At 42.1% G+C, this 14,587-nt stretch overlaps 1 protein-coding gene across 1 annotated transcript in view; it reads right to left on the reverse strand.

The window, feature by feature from the left end:
- LOC139915138 (protein unc-13 homolog B-like) overlaps nt 1–14,587 on the reverse strand; it is a 188,117-nt gene that overhangs the window by 147,224 nt on the left and 26,306 nt on the right. The window contains exon 3 of the mRNA XM_078285327.1: nt 6,275–6,374. Within this exon, the coding sequence (XP_078141453.1) occupies nt 6,275–6,374 (100 nt within the window). The remainder of the gene's footprint in view (nt 1–6,274; nt 6,375–14,587) is intronic.

Raw genomic sequence — 14,587 nt, forward strand, 5'->3', positions numbered from 1 at the left:
TGTAGTGGAGGAAAAGTAGAAAGTCTCACAAAATGGAAATACTCATGTAAAGTGCCAGTACCTAAAAACTGTACTTAAGTGCAGTACTTGAGTAAATGTATTTAGTTACCTTCCACCTCTGCTCAACAGCTACTGTCTATGTGCCTTTGAGCAAGGCAAGTAACACCCGGTTGTTCCAGTGGAGCTGCTCAGTGGCCAAGACACTGTGGAGGTGAACATGTGAGTATGTGTGTTAAGGCCCTGACACACCAAACCGGCATCAAAGAACCAGCGGCGACGAAGGCCGACTGTTGCGTCGCCTCACGTCGCCTGCGTCTGGTCCAAAAAGTTGCACTTGAACACACCGCAAAGACTACACCCGACGGCCAACTAGCACGTACGTTCTGCGCCTGCGTGAGGGGAAATAACTCTCCATACCAGCAGGTGGCGGTAGTCTGTATTCGTCATTCAAAAAGGGAAACCGGAAGACCTAGGACTGCGGATATACAAACCGTAAACAAAGCAGCGTTTGCTTACCATTTTCACACCACTCTCGCTCATCACAGACGGTTTCGCTACTTCTAATCGAGAATATGTCTGATAAGAAGTTGCAAATGGCACTGGCGTTGTCAGCCCTTGGTCTTTTGGTTGTGGAAGAAGAAAGGCTTGCTTTCATCACTTCCGTTTCTCTTCTCGTGCCAATCAGAGTGATCTCTCTCACCGACGGGCTCCGCCGCCGATTCAACACGCTCAATCGGCCGAAAAGCCGCCGACAGGGGTCCGACTAGTGCCGACGGTGCGGGACACACCGCAAAAACTAGGGACACAGACGCTTACCGACGGCCCGACATTGGCCGACGACCAACCGTCGGCCTGGTGTGTCAGGGCCTTTAGTGTGAGGGAGTGTGTTGCTCGAAAAAATCATCTGAGCTCAGTCAATCAGTCGTTCCTGACAATCAGAAAGCGCTTCATTAAGTATCACCGTCCCCTTTCATTTGTCTAAGACGGGCGTCATGTTTGAAAGCCTAAACGGACGGCTAACGTGCTGCAGCTGGAACAGTCAGGGTTTCAGAAAGGTTAACTGCCAGCTGCAGACAAGAAAGAGTCAGAAAGCCTCAGTCAGAGAGAGGAGGAGGGAGGAGGGGGTGAAGAATGCCATCAGCAGGAGAGAGATTTGAGATTGAGAGGAGCTCAGAGTGCAGCTGGGAGTAACAGTTGCGTTTCTCTTCTTTCTTGTAGTTTGATGGGTTGGGGGGGGGGGGGGGGGGGGGGTGAAGAGGGGCGAGCACAAACCAGGCTCAGTCCAAAATCATTCTCTGGTTCGGACTGAAAATGAAAACTGCACTCCGCTCTGCTCTCCACTCCACTCTCCATCCAGCAAAGTCTATCTACCTCCCTCCCTCCCTCCCTCCCTCCCTCCCTCCATCTCTCTCTCTCTCTCTCTCTCTCTAATCTGCAGTAGGTTTGTTCAGCCCAGAGCGAGACACAGTAGGGCTGCTAATCCTACAACCAGGAAACCTCTTCCAGACACACACACACACACACACACACACAGATATATGGCATGGCATATGCAGTGCACAGGTGTCTTCACAAGCACACACACACACACACCTACCTACACACACACACACACACACACACACACACAGTACAGTAAACCTGATCACACTGAAACAAGCTTAGAACACTAACACACTCCCCCAGTGCCTCAGCGCACCACTGGCCCAGGATGGACTTAAACTTAAAGCCACTTCCTGCTCAGGTCATCAGCAGTATGAATCCTCAGCTGGGACAGACAGCAGCTCGGCCTCTTGGGTAACAGATCTCTATTTACAGAGTCATTGTCCCGCTTCATGCACTTATCCTGCATCTATTCCGCATTGCAACTGCAGGCAATTTTTTTCTTGAATGTTATATACAGTAAACCAAATTTGTAGATTTTAAGTAATAATCTGAAAAATGAAAAAAAAAAAAAAAGAACTTGCAATTTGCCGCTTTAAAACAAAAATGTTAATGTCTCTCAACCAACTAGTTACCAGGCCATCCCCTGCACCTTCCAACGACTGACAAGACAGATATAATGAGATGCTGGATCAGCCCTTAAAGCATTACCCTGGAGATTGAATATTGAAAATTTAATTTAATTTTAATTAAGCAATTGTAAATGCTTTGTTTTACATTGATTTTCTTAAAATTTGATGTAATTTGTGCCTCTGTGATCTTGAAAAAACTCTTTTGGGGGTGAGACATTTTTGTCTCACCCCCAAAAGAGTTTGTATTGTATCTGACTGTATGAAATGTGATGTTTTACCAAACTGTTTTGTCCTAAATGTTCCAGTGCTGCACATTGCTTGCCCTTTAATTGCCCCCTATGGGCCAATTTGAATTTAATTGTCTCTTTCTCTCTTATATACTGTCATTTTCTCATTTGTGCAAATAGACAAACAAAACTAATGTAAATTTTCGAACAAAATCTGGGAGAACACTTGAGCTCTGCCTCGCTCCTCCAGTTGAGACCCGCAGTTCTGGGGAATCAAACACAGTTGTACTTCCTACTTGAAACCTCAAGCGGCGCTCCAACGCAGCACGCCGCTGCCCCCCCCCCCCCCCCCCACCGAACCTGACTGCTGCTAATGAAGCTAATCAGCCATTTAGTATAGAATATCCTGGGGTTCCCTTTGTATGTAATCACCAACTTCTTTCCTATCATTATGCTCTTAAGTAATATTTCACTTCGGCTGAACACTACAGCGCACGTATTTTGACGTAAGCTGTCAGCTGCTAAACGTAGCTGATCTATAATCACCAAGCACCACTTTCGCAATTTCATTTTAAAAGCCTAGTCTAAAAATCATACTTCTCGCTCTGCTCTACAAACAGAAAAATAGATCCATGTAATATTTTATTAATTCTGTGTCCTGGCTCTATCTTCTGAAGGAGATATTTTGCAAAACAGAAAGAGAAAGAGACTGTGGGGAAAAATCAAGGCACAAAAAACAACACAAGTCTGAATAGATCCGAAAGAGGAGAGGGTAACAGCAGAGATTAAGGGTAGAGTATTGATTGAGGAGAGGAGAGGAGAGGAGAGGAGAGGAGTAGGAGGAGGAGGAGGAGGAGAGGAGAGCAGAGGAGGAGGAGAGGAGAGGAGGAGGAGAGGAGGAGGAGAGGAGAGGAGAGGAGGAAGAGAGGAGAGGAGAGGAGAGGAGAGGAGGAAGAGGAGAGGAGAGGAGAGAAGAGGAGAGCAGAAGAGAGGAGAGGAGAGGAGGAAGAGGAGAGGAGAGGAGAGCAGAAGAGAGGAGAGGAGAGGAGGAAGAAAGGAGAGGAGAGGAGGGGAGAGGAGGAGGAGAGCAGAGGAGGAAGAGAGGAGAGGAGAGGAGGAGCAGAGGAGGAGCAGAGGAGGAGGAGAGGAGAGGAGGAGGAGAGGAGAGGAGGAAGAGAGGAGAGGAGAGGAGGAAGAGAGGAGAGGAGGAGCAGAGGAGGAGGAGAGGAGAGGAGAAGAGAAGAGAGGAGAGGAGGAAGAAAGGAGAGGAGAGGAGAGGAGGAAGAGAGGAGAGGAGAGGAGGAAGAGAGGAGAGGAGAGGAGAGGAGAGGAGAGGAGAGGAAGGAGGGTCTTATGTAATCATGTAGATCCACAGTCAATCTCTCCAATCCCTCTAATCAAGCCCTGGGGGATCAGTCTGCAGGACATTAAGACCGATCTGTTTTTTTGATCTGGTTTTACAGTATGTACACAATCCATGTCTGATGTGCGTGTGTGTATGTTTGTGTGTGTGTGTGTGTGTGTGTGTGTGTGTGTGTGTGTGTGTGTGTGTGTGTGAGTGAGCGAGAGACAGAAAGAGAGAGAGATTTATGTGTAGTGTATGTCCAATATGCGCACATGTGTGTGTTTCACAGGTTATCCCTAGATAGAAAAATATTTTGTGAAATAAAAGCCTTTCTTTCAGATTGAACAGAGCCAGGAAATTGATTATTTAGGGAATAAAAGTCCAATTGTGTTTAGCAGGAGCAGATACAGTTCAGCATATTGCATATCAGATTGTACTACTAACATTAATCTAAGAGTGGATATGTAGTTCAAAGAAACAAGGTGAAAAAAGAAGACCTCTAATAACTGTTAAAGACATTTTTAGTACTCTTTAAGGCCTTAAATGTCATTTATTTTAAGACTTTTTCAGACTATTAGAGGACCCACTGATGTTACAGCATTACTAATGTGATACTAATGCTAAATAGCTAAAATGTAAATGTAGAAAAACACTTACACTAACTGTCCTCCGTATTTAGACGTTTAAAAATAAAGCATGATGAGTGAAACTATTAAGAAGGCATTCATGCAAAAGTACAGACATTTGATTGTGCTCAAAATTAACATACCCGAGAACAAAAAAACGTATTATTCAGAATTCTACTAATGCACAATAACTGGTTTGGTTGTCATTAGTTACTGTCCACCTCTCAAGCTGTCAGCTGTCAGCACTGAAGCACAGCACAATTCAACCAGGAAAATCAATTCAGCCAGCTGGTATCAGAGGTCAGGTCACAGGTTTGACTCAACAAAGCAAAAGGAAAAAAAAAAAAAAAAAAAAGAATGGAAGAATGAGAACGAAAGAAACGATAGAATGGAAAAATCAAAAATCCAATATAAAAGAAAATTCCTTTTTTTTCTGTTTCTCGGGGCGGATAAAGCCACAAGTCAGAACAGCTAACAGCCACCGAAAGAAGGAAAGTTGGAAAGCAGAAAGCCCTTCAACAGCTGACAGAAAGGACTCCAGTATAGAAGAATAACCTGTGAGATAAAATACACACATTCACCAGAGCTATACACTTCAGCACCATCTCTTCTATATGCATACAGTGGTGACGTCCTCCTTCAAGCATTTATCCTGCATCTTCCCTGTGTTAGCACTGTAGAGAGTTAATTCTTGAATCAGAAACAGCAGAACCAAAATACTAGATTGTCACACAAAACTCTGGTAAACTCTAGAAAAAGCTATCAACTATTGTACTGACCAGTGAGATTAGTTGAAAAGAGAGTAAAAGCCTAATTTTTTGCAAACAATTCCTCTTGGTGACAGAGCAAAAAAATGCAGGAGTAGCTCAGGAAATGTAGTAAAAAAAGTGGGATTTCTACAGTAAGCCGAATCACCAAACGTTAGGCCTGTTGCACTGTGTGTGTGTATATGAGAGAGAGAGAGAGAGAGAGAGAGAGAGAGAGAAAGAGAGAGCCCTTCAAAGCTGCACTAGGCAAGAATTATGGAAAAACACAGCTGTCTTATCAGTCTATATCACCTGGTGCAGTAATAGAAAAGAGCGTCCCATCCCGCCTAACTGAGACGATGTAGATTCCTCCTATTCACCCAAACAAATTCACCAAACATCAGGCTTTCTTTTTTGTCCCCTCCCCCAGTCTTATGTCTCTCCACCAACTAGTTACCAGCCAGACCGATCCTGAAAACTCAATTTTTCCAAATAATTCCTCTTGGGGATGCATGGAGCCAAAGTGCAGCAGTGCTTCAGCAAGCATACAGTGGAAAGCGGGATTCCTACAACGGCTACATCTGTACATTTCCCCCCCCCCGTGGAATCAGCCCGGGCTAGACAATTCATTAGATTTATCATTGACTCATCCGTTTATCTGAGGTCAGCGTGTAATTTCACTTTCTATCCATCCAACCAGCTCCAACCACAAATTCCCATTTAGGAGCCCGTGTCAGCCAGCCAGACTGGAGTCCCACAGGCGGCCGACGTTCCCATTCAATTTCAGTCAGTCCAATTAGAGCCAGCTAGCAAGCTAGCTAGCAAGAGACGTCTGGCCTGTATTCATCTAAGGGGTGACACACACTCCGAAACCCCAATTTCCCTCTGCGTTTGTCTCAATACGTCTCCAGAGAGAGGCGCCTCATACGCTGCTGCTGTCGATATGAACAGCAACACCGAGCAAAACAACAAACGAGATTGGAAACCAAGACAAGAGTAGTCAAAACTGAATCTCATGTCACTTCACCTTCAAATCTATCAAGGTGTTGTGTTGTGAATTCTAAATATCGAATATAATTCAAATATATTATTAATTCAAAGCAAGTTTCAACTCCGCTGTCCTGAAAAAGCTATAGTGCAATGAAAAACACTTGCAGAACGAGTTATTTTTAAAACAAAGGCAAAAACCTGACCTTGGTCTTCAGAGGAAAGTCTTACAAAAGAACACAAGTTGAAAACAATACAGGAAGTTATAATATACAGACTAAGAGCAGCCGTGTCATCCCTCTTGGTGGAGGAACAGGACGATACTTACAACATGAAGTCTTGTTCCCAGCATGGCTGATCCCCTCGGACTGTGATGGTGGTGCTCTTCACGTTCTGCACCTTCAACGTCACGTAGGCGTTGAACTTATCTGGGAAAGATGGGAAACGACAATCAAAAATTTGCATCTTAGACATTTGCCTGATGTTCTAACCCAGAGTGACGTACAATTAGTGCAGTACTAGAAACAAACTCTTGATGTATCCAGATCCAGATGTAGAAATCCCTTTTTTTTATGGCATGCTTGCTGAACTACAGGTTATGGATTAAATTTGTTGTACTAATGTCAAATTTCTATTGTTTTTTCACTGTCATGTAGTTCGTTTTTTGTGTATTGTTTTGTTCTGATTTTTGTATACCATCGAGGACCACGTTGGAAACAAGTTTTAAGTTGCTTTTATGCGTACTCTGGCTGTTGTTTATACCTTTTTATACCCAACCCATCAATCAATCAATCAATCAATCAATCAGACTTTGACCAAAAGAGGAAATGTGTGGAAAAATCACGTTTTGCGCTCTTTTCACACACTAGAAGTTAAAAGAAAGGGTAAATGGTAAGACTAGGGATTTGTGTTAAAATACATTCATTTATACTAGTGCAAGTTTACAATACCTGCATAACATTCAATAATTAAGTACTGTATCTGTAGTATTAATGCAGGATCAATTCAGGATAAATGAGGACTTCTGCAGTGACTACCAATGTACATCAAGATGCTCAGCCGTGTGTCAGTTTAATGATATGACAGTGACACAAATGTTGACCCCGACTTTCCCTGGGTTTCATGAAAGTGTATTCCCTTTTAACTTATCGGTAAAGGAGTAGAAGAACTCAACAGAAGCAGAGAAGCCTTAATGAGAGAGTCAGTGGATTTAAGGAGAACACGGGGCAGGATGATGCAGACCGGGGCGTTTCAGCATCCTGGGCCGGCCGCGGCAGAGCTGCAGGGTTAATAGGGATAAGATTTGAAATGCTTCAGGTCTAAGAGCCTTTTCCCCCAGAGAGAGGAGGGCTGGACGACAGGCTGGGGCTCCGGCTGATTAGCGATCTCTCCAGGGGCCTCGGCAGCCAGAGAACTCTGGGAAAAATCGTTTACCAGCTCATTTACCAACAAATTTCAATTTTGGAGAGACCGGCTGGGGAGAAGTTTTGAAACTGGTCAGACTGATGGAGGCTGAGGTGTTGCGGCGAGGGAAGCGAAGGGTTCGACTGCTGGTCATAATAACAGGTGCCACAGAAACCCGAGGTGCACCAGGTTCACTTGAACCTGCAGTGCTCTCTGTTAACACAAAAACTGTATTTATTTTTTTTCTACTTACTATTTCTACATATGAAGATTTTTGTGCAAAACAAGATCTCAACCATTTGAAAAAAACATCTATTCTGACAAGATGATTGTCGGCATAATCGCAAGGAACGTTATGCGTTATTGATAAAATTATTTAAAGACCTTTGCTTACAGAATAGCTCTTTTTAGAATAGAGTCATTTGTGTTTTTGAAATAGGCAGCATTTTTTTTTTTACCAAAATGGATATATAGTATTTTTGAATAAAACCCATCATACATCAGCAACTCAACTTACTTTTGCAAAAACAACAAATTGTGTGCTCTATACATCTATTTTTCATGTGTATTTGTATGTGTAATGTGAAAAAAATCTAAATTTATAATGCTTTTAATCTTCGTAATAAATGCCTTTTTCTTGTGATAAAAGAAATATTTGCAGTCACTAGGCTTCATCCAGTAAGTTGTCAACTAAAATAGCCTGAAAAGGGAAACTAAAAATCCTGATTTGGTGTCAAAATTTACCATTCTGCACTTCTACGCCTTCAATAGGGCGTCACAAGTAAGCATCACTTCATTTTTAGGGTTCACAAGCTGAGAAAGATGGAAACCACTTTTCTATTCAGCCAGAAAAATGCACAGATTTACTGCTATTGGACTCAAGTCTGTAGTGTAAGATTTAGTGTTACCTGTTTATCCTGAGGCTCCAGTAAAACATCTCCATAAATTCACTATAGATTCAACTTGGAGAGAAGATATAAATTCCCTCTCTCCACGGCAATAAGCAGACATTATTTTTGGTGGAGTAATGCATCTCTAGAGCTCATTAAAAGATGAAGGGGAGATAATAAAGGCTAAGAAACTCAATCATGAGGGCTTTCTGACAGCAGAGGAGAAATAATTCAACTAGCTGCCTGGGACAAGAAAAGCAAGCAAAGAACACACCGCTCAGTTAGAGAGCAGATTGCAAGCAGAATTTAATATTATACACCCATTTAAAGGAGATAAGGCCATTATCCCATCCGCAGTCCTAATCTAAGATCACAAAGTAAAGCGTCGTGCAGAGTTTATGCTAATTTTACTCCTTATAATACAATATGCTTTCTCCTCTAAATCTTGCACAGTGCAAATGCTACAAAACACTGAGGGAAGCAAATTTTGCTGTGGTTAGGAAGCTCCATGTTGTATGCATTTAGTCAAGACCGCCTTAGCCGAGTCCGAGTCAACTAACTTCAAGACCAGGTCCAGAGGGGGTCAAGTCCTGTTCAATACCAAAATAGATGATAAACAGATGGATTTCTCCCCAAATGTAAAAATAATTCTTGCAGAGTTTCTTAAGGATCAACAGAGATGTAGATCTATCTGCAGGAGCTCGGTACAAAACCCTTCAACAACAAGTAATGCATCAAGACCAAAACCAAGACCAGGTCCAGAGGGGGTCAAGTCCTGTTCAATACCAAAATAGGTGATAAACAGATGCATTTCTTCCCAAATGTAAAAATAATTCTTGCAGAGTTTCTTAAGGATCAACAGAGATGTAGATCTATCTGCAGGAGCTCGGTACAAAACCCTTCAACAACAATTAATGCATCAAGACCAAAACCAAGACCAGGTCCAGAGGGGGTCAAGTCCTGTTCAGTACCAAAATAGGTGATAAACAGATGCATTTCTTCCCAAATGTAAAAAATAATTCTTGCAGAGTTTCTTAAGGATCAACAGAGATGTAGATCTATCTGCAGGAGCTCGGTACAAAACCCTTCAACAACAATTAATGCATCAAGACCAAAACCAAGACCAGGTCCAGAGGGGGTCAAGTCCTGTTCAGTACCAAAATAGGTGATAAACAGATGCATTTCTTCCCAAATGTAAAAATAATTCTTGCAGAGTTTCTTAAGGATCAACAGAGATGTAGATCTCTCTGCAGGAGCTCGGTACAAAACCCTTCAACAACAATTAATGCATCAAGACCAAAACCAAGACCAGGTCCAGAGGGGGTCAAGTCCTGTTCAGTACCAAAATAGGTGATAAACAGATGCATTTCTTCCCAAATGTAAAAAATAATTCTTGCAGAGTTTCTTAAGGATCAACAGAGATGTAGATCTCTCTGCAGGAGCTCGGTACAAAACCCTTCAACAACAATTAATGCATAGGATTTTGACTAACAATGCATAAAAGTTTGAGGACCATCACATACTGTATATAAGCGGAATCCCATAAATTGTTTGCTGGGGAGAAATGAACAAAGGTGGATCAGGTGGAGAAAAACATCTATTAGTGGCTGAGACCAAGTCTGAGTCAACCAAGTCGAAGACGTCAGAGAAGTGTTCTGGAGACCGGACTCAAGTACTACAGCCCCGGTTTTAGTGCTTAAAAACGGAAGTACCTAATAATAACGGATGATTAACCTAGCGCAATAACAAAAGAAAAGAGCAGCGAGACCGGAAAAAATTCCTTTAAAGAATTATTGAATCTTGAGAGAGTCCAGGAGGTACAGGAGCATGAGGAAGGGCACACACACATGTATTGTTCAATATACTGCATATTACTCACTACCAGTCAAAAGTCTGGACACACTTGATTGAATGTTCTATGTTTTTCATTCGCTTAAAGCCATTTTGATCTAAAGGCTTCTGCTTAAATGCCTGAAATGTGTTTCTTAGACAAATATAAATAGTGAAGTTGATCCTGTGTATGAATTTCTTTCCAAAGCCTTTGCCTTTCCATCAAGGCAAAGGGCGGCTACTTTAAAGAATCTAAAATATAAGATAGTTTTGATTTGTTTAACGCTTTTTTTGGTCGCTGCATAATTCCATTTGTGTTCGTTTTGGTGTTTTTTTTTTCACTGTTATTCTAAAATGTGAAAAATAGTAAAAAATAAAGAAAAATGCGTGTCCAAACTTTTGACTGGTAGTGTATATACAGCATATTGTAGATGTCCCACTTTTTACTGCCTGCTTTCTGAACCACTGCTGCACTTTGGCTCCATCTTAAAGAAGAAGTGTTAGGAAAAAAGTTTTGCTCTCTTTCCAGCCTTTCAGAAATTACAAGGAGTGGTCTGTTCACCAGCTGATCGAGACGTAAGGGATTTCTGTTACGGCCAAATTTGACTCTATTGTATATCATTCAAGCATTAATCATCTATAGTCCTAATGCAGGATGGATGCAGAACAAATGTATGAAATATATGAACTGTGCAGTGGTTTCGACTGCATGACAATCAGACCTCCTTCAAAATGAAGCACCTTCCATATTTGGCACACACACACACACACACACACACACACAATTAGAAATGAACAATTGCACCCTAAATAACCGCTCCGGAGTGCCTTTTAATAATGCTCATTTGCAAGAAAGTGTCACTATTAACTGCAGAAGTGCTGAGCAGGCTCAGCGGGGAACATTTTGTGCTGAAGAAGAGCCACTTAGAAGACAGAAAGAGACGGAGAACGAGAGTCTCTCATTGTTCTTTCATATCACACACACTGATGGCTGTACAGGGAACTACACGACCCACTTGACTTATCTCCTTCCCCACAATATATTCACAATATATTCAATCACGCTAAGCCCACAGTAGGTTATGAATCTGAAGGCCCGGGTCTTGTATCGCTGATTTGGAGAGATCGACTGGTGCAGAGGCAACACGAATATGTCTCTCTCTCTTTCTTCTGTCCTTGTTCTCATTGAGGGTCTCAAGTTTGAAAGTGTCTTACTGTTTCATAATGGGGCCGTTGAGAAGCCTTTTGACACTGTAACTGTGATTAAAGGCGATACAAATACCGTAAAACTTCAATTAAAAGCCGAGTCCCAATTAAACGCAGAGTCCCTCTTACTGGCCGGGTGTGGCTACACGTTTTGACAAATAAAGGCCGGTCTCAATTAGACCACTGACGCTGAGAAGCAGTTTATTTTATGTTTTTTACTTGCATTCAAACGTCAGTCACATTTGCTGATCGCCATGGCGGCACAGAGAAAAAAGTACGACCTGAAATTCAAGCTGTCAGTTGTCAAATTTGCTGAACAAAACTCAGGAGAAGCAGCAGGAAGACATTTCTCCGTTGAAAAGTACAACCTCTTGCTGCCAGAAACTTTTTTCGGCTTTCATCCTTTCTAAGGTAGGCTACCGGTATTTTCTCTCTCTCTCTCTCTCTCTCTCTCTCTCTCTCTCTCTCTCTCTCTCTCTCTCTCTCTCTCTCTCTCTCTCTCTCTCTCTCTCTCTCTCTCTCTCTCTCTCTCTCTCTCTCTCTCTCTCTCTCTCTCTCTCTCTCTCTCTCTCTCTCAGTGCGCTGTCTCTCGGAGCGAGATCAAATGAATGATTCGTAATTGATATGTTATTCGATAGCCTAATTTTTATACAAGTAAACAATTTGATAGTATTTCCCATCTTTGCTGAGCAAGAGTTTTGTGCGAAAGGAATTAAAGGCCTGTCCCATATAGACGCCTGTCCCAAATATATAAGCCGGTTGAGTTCAGTGTTTGAAGCAAATAAAAGCCCGGGCTATTAATTGAAGTTTTACGGTAAACTTGACCTGACTTTTTCCTCCTTCACCTACTGTAGTTTTACTCATTCTCTTATTTCTTTGTGCAATCATTTAAATTGTGCATGGTTTACGTGCGTTTGCTTCTGTATCTGTATTAAGTTTCGACCGATATGAGTTTTTGAAGGCTGATTCTGATATTTCTAGACTGAAGCCGCCAATAGCCAACATTCTGTTCGATTTTGAGATTCAACATCTTGAAATTTGACTATTTTCATGGCAAAAAATTACAAGGATTAGGGTGGAGAAGCCTCGGAAACAGCATTTAGATCATGGGACTACAACACATCCTAATGAAATCATTTTAGTGGCAGGATGACCCACCACACCTATTCAATGGTAAGAGAAACTCTACAAAAAACGTGATTGGACAATTAAAAGAATAAATCAAGTGTGCAAAGAAAATAAAACTTCATTGCAGGTTTTACAGACTTTTTCTTGTGGCTGTGGTCAGGGAGAAACCTCCATCATATCAGCAGTGAACAACATGATATCTGATATTTAATAAAACGGCAGTATTGGCAAACTGATATATCGGTTTAACCCCAGTCTGTGTGTGGTGTGTGTGTGTGTGTGTGTTCACATGTGTATCCGTATGTTTTTCTGTGCTTCTTTGTTTGCATGGGTGTCTGTATGTGATGTGTGTGTGTGTGTGTGAGAGAGTGTGTTGCTGTCTACCTCACAGTGAACCGTCCTAATCAGCATAAACAGAGGAGGTTTGTGAGAGCCACACACCACCTAATCCCCGCTTGATTACCAGCCTCAAGTAGCCCACTCTCCACCTGGAGTGGGCCCATAAACGCCACTGAATGAGTGTATGCAGTATTAGTGTGTGTGTGTGTGTGTGTGTGTGTGTGTGTGTGTGTGTGGATCATGCACATCTATGTGTGTGTTCAGTCTAATGACCACTTACTTTTCAAAAGGACGAGAGGGAGTGAGAGTAGCGTTGGCAGATTTGAGGTGGAGATGAGGTGAGGGATGTTAGCATTCAGCTGCATAAATAAATATTGATTGATTGATAAAGGTCTCACCACCCTGCTTTCCTTCTAAAATCCAAGCCAGGTTTCTATAGAGGTGTTCACCCTAAATCAGCGGTTCTCAACCTTTTTTTACTAGTGATCCCTTAAAACAAAATGATGCCTACTCGTGAGTGGTGAAAACTTCAACCACATAATAATAATTCATAATAATAATTTTCATCTTTCAGCTTGTTTCATTACTTATCAGAGGGGGCCTAGAAGCTGAAAACTGTTCAGTATTCCACAAGAAAAAAAGCAAAATTTAGAGAAAAATCTGAAAAAACAGACATGATAACAAATTTGTAGGAATATGCTTTTTCCTATTCCATCAATCATCTTGCGACCCCCAAAACTATCTTGCGAACCCCTGGGGGGGTCCCGACCCCCAGGTTGAGAACCACTGCCCTACATGGGCATCAGTAGCCAAACTTTTTAACGTCAAGGAGTGTAAATGTATGTAACTGTATGGATGTGAAGGCAGGGCGAATGTGCTCAGTCAATCGTCCCTGGATAAATAAAGGTTAATCATAATAATAATAATAGCACAAGGGATAGCTACATCAGATCTTGTGTTTTGGTAAAACAGATACAGACATGGGAAGGAACATAATTGATGGATGGATGGAGAAGAAGCCAGGAAGGGAGGGTGTTCCTCATGTGTGTCTGATTTCCTGTCCTCTCCGGAGCTTAAAACTCTCCCTGGAGCTCCTGGTTGATTACATCAGCCTGCTCCAGCACAGACAACAGGAGGAGAGCAGGGACTGAGCTAATAAAAACACTCATTTGTGACACTGGGGATAAGAAACGCTTCCGCTAGTAGGGCGCAGGACGCTGCCTGCATTTTTTAATCTTTATTTATCCAGGGAAGGCTCACTGAGTATGCATGCATGCTCTTTTCCAGCGCCGCCCTCCTTCATATTCATACAGTAACACACATTCAGACCCGGGAGCTGCCCAGTACAGCCACAGTCTGCTACTGGTGGCCACTTAAAGCAATATTCCACTTCCACTTAACATGGGGGTTATTCAGCACTTGACCGCAATGAAACCCAGAATATAAACTACTCACCAAGATCAGATGCAGCTGGGACAAGTTTCTAGTGTTCAGATTTTTACTTCCCATTGATTTAAATGAGGCCCGAAAATAGACTGAAAACTGACATTTAACACGTTGGTGAACAGATTCAACAACAGATCCCGCTGCTGTGATTTTCAATTGACTGTGGGTCCGACGTTTTAGAAAATTATTCCGCCATATAGCATTTGTATTGATAGAAGAGAATATAGTGGAGGGATACCATTTAGGAGAGATAGTGCCTGTTAGGGAGACCTACTTTTATTTTTAAATACTAATTTTAGTGTAAACCCAGAATAGAAAAGCAAAATGACAAATACCCAATATGGATCCTTGGCCCTATACACAGGTTTTTAGGATAGTTAGTTAAGTTAAGGACGAAA

The sequence above is a fragment of the Centroberyx gerrardi genome, chromosome 8, assembly GCF_048128805.1.
Source record: "Centroberyx gerrardi isolate f3 chromosome 8, fCenGer3.hap1.cur.20231027, whole genome shotgun sequence".
NCBI lineage: Eukaryota > Metazoa > Chordata > Actinopteri > Beryciformes > Berycidae > Centroberyx > Centroberyx gerrardi.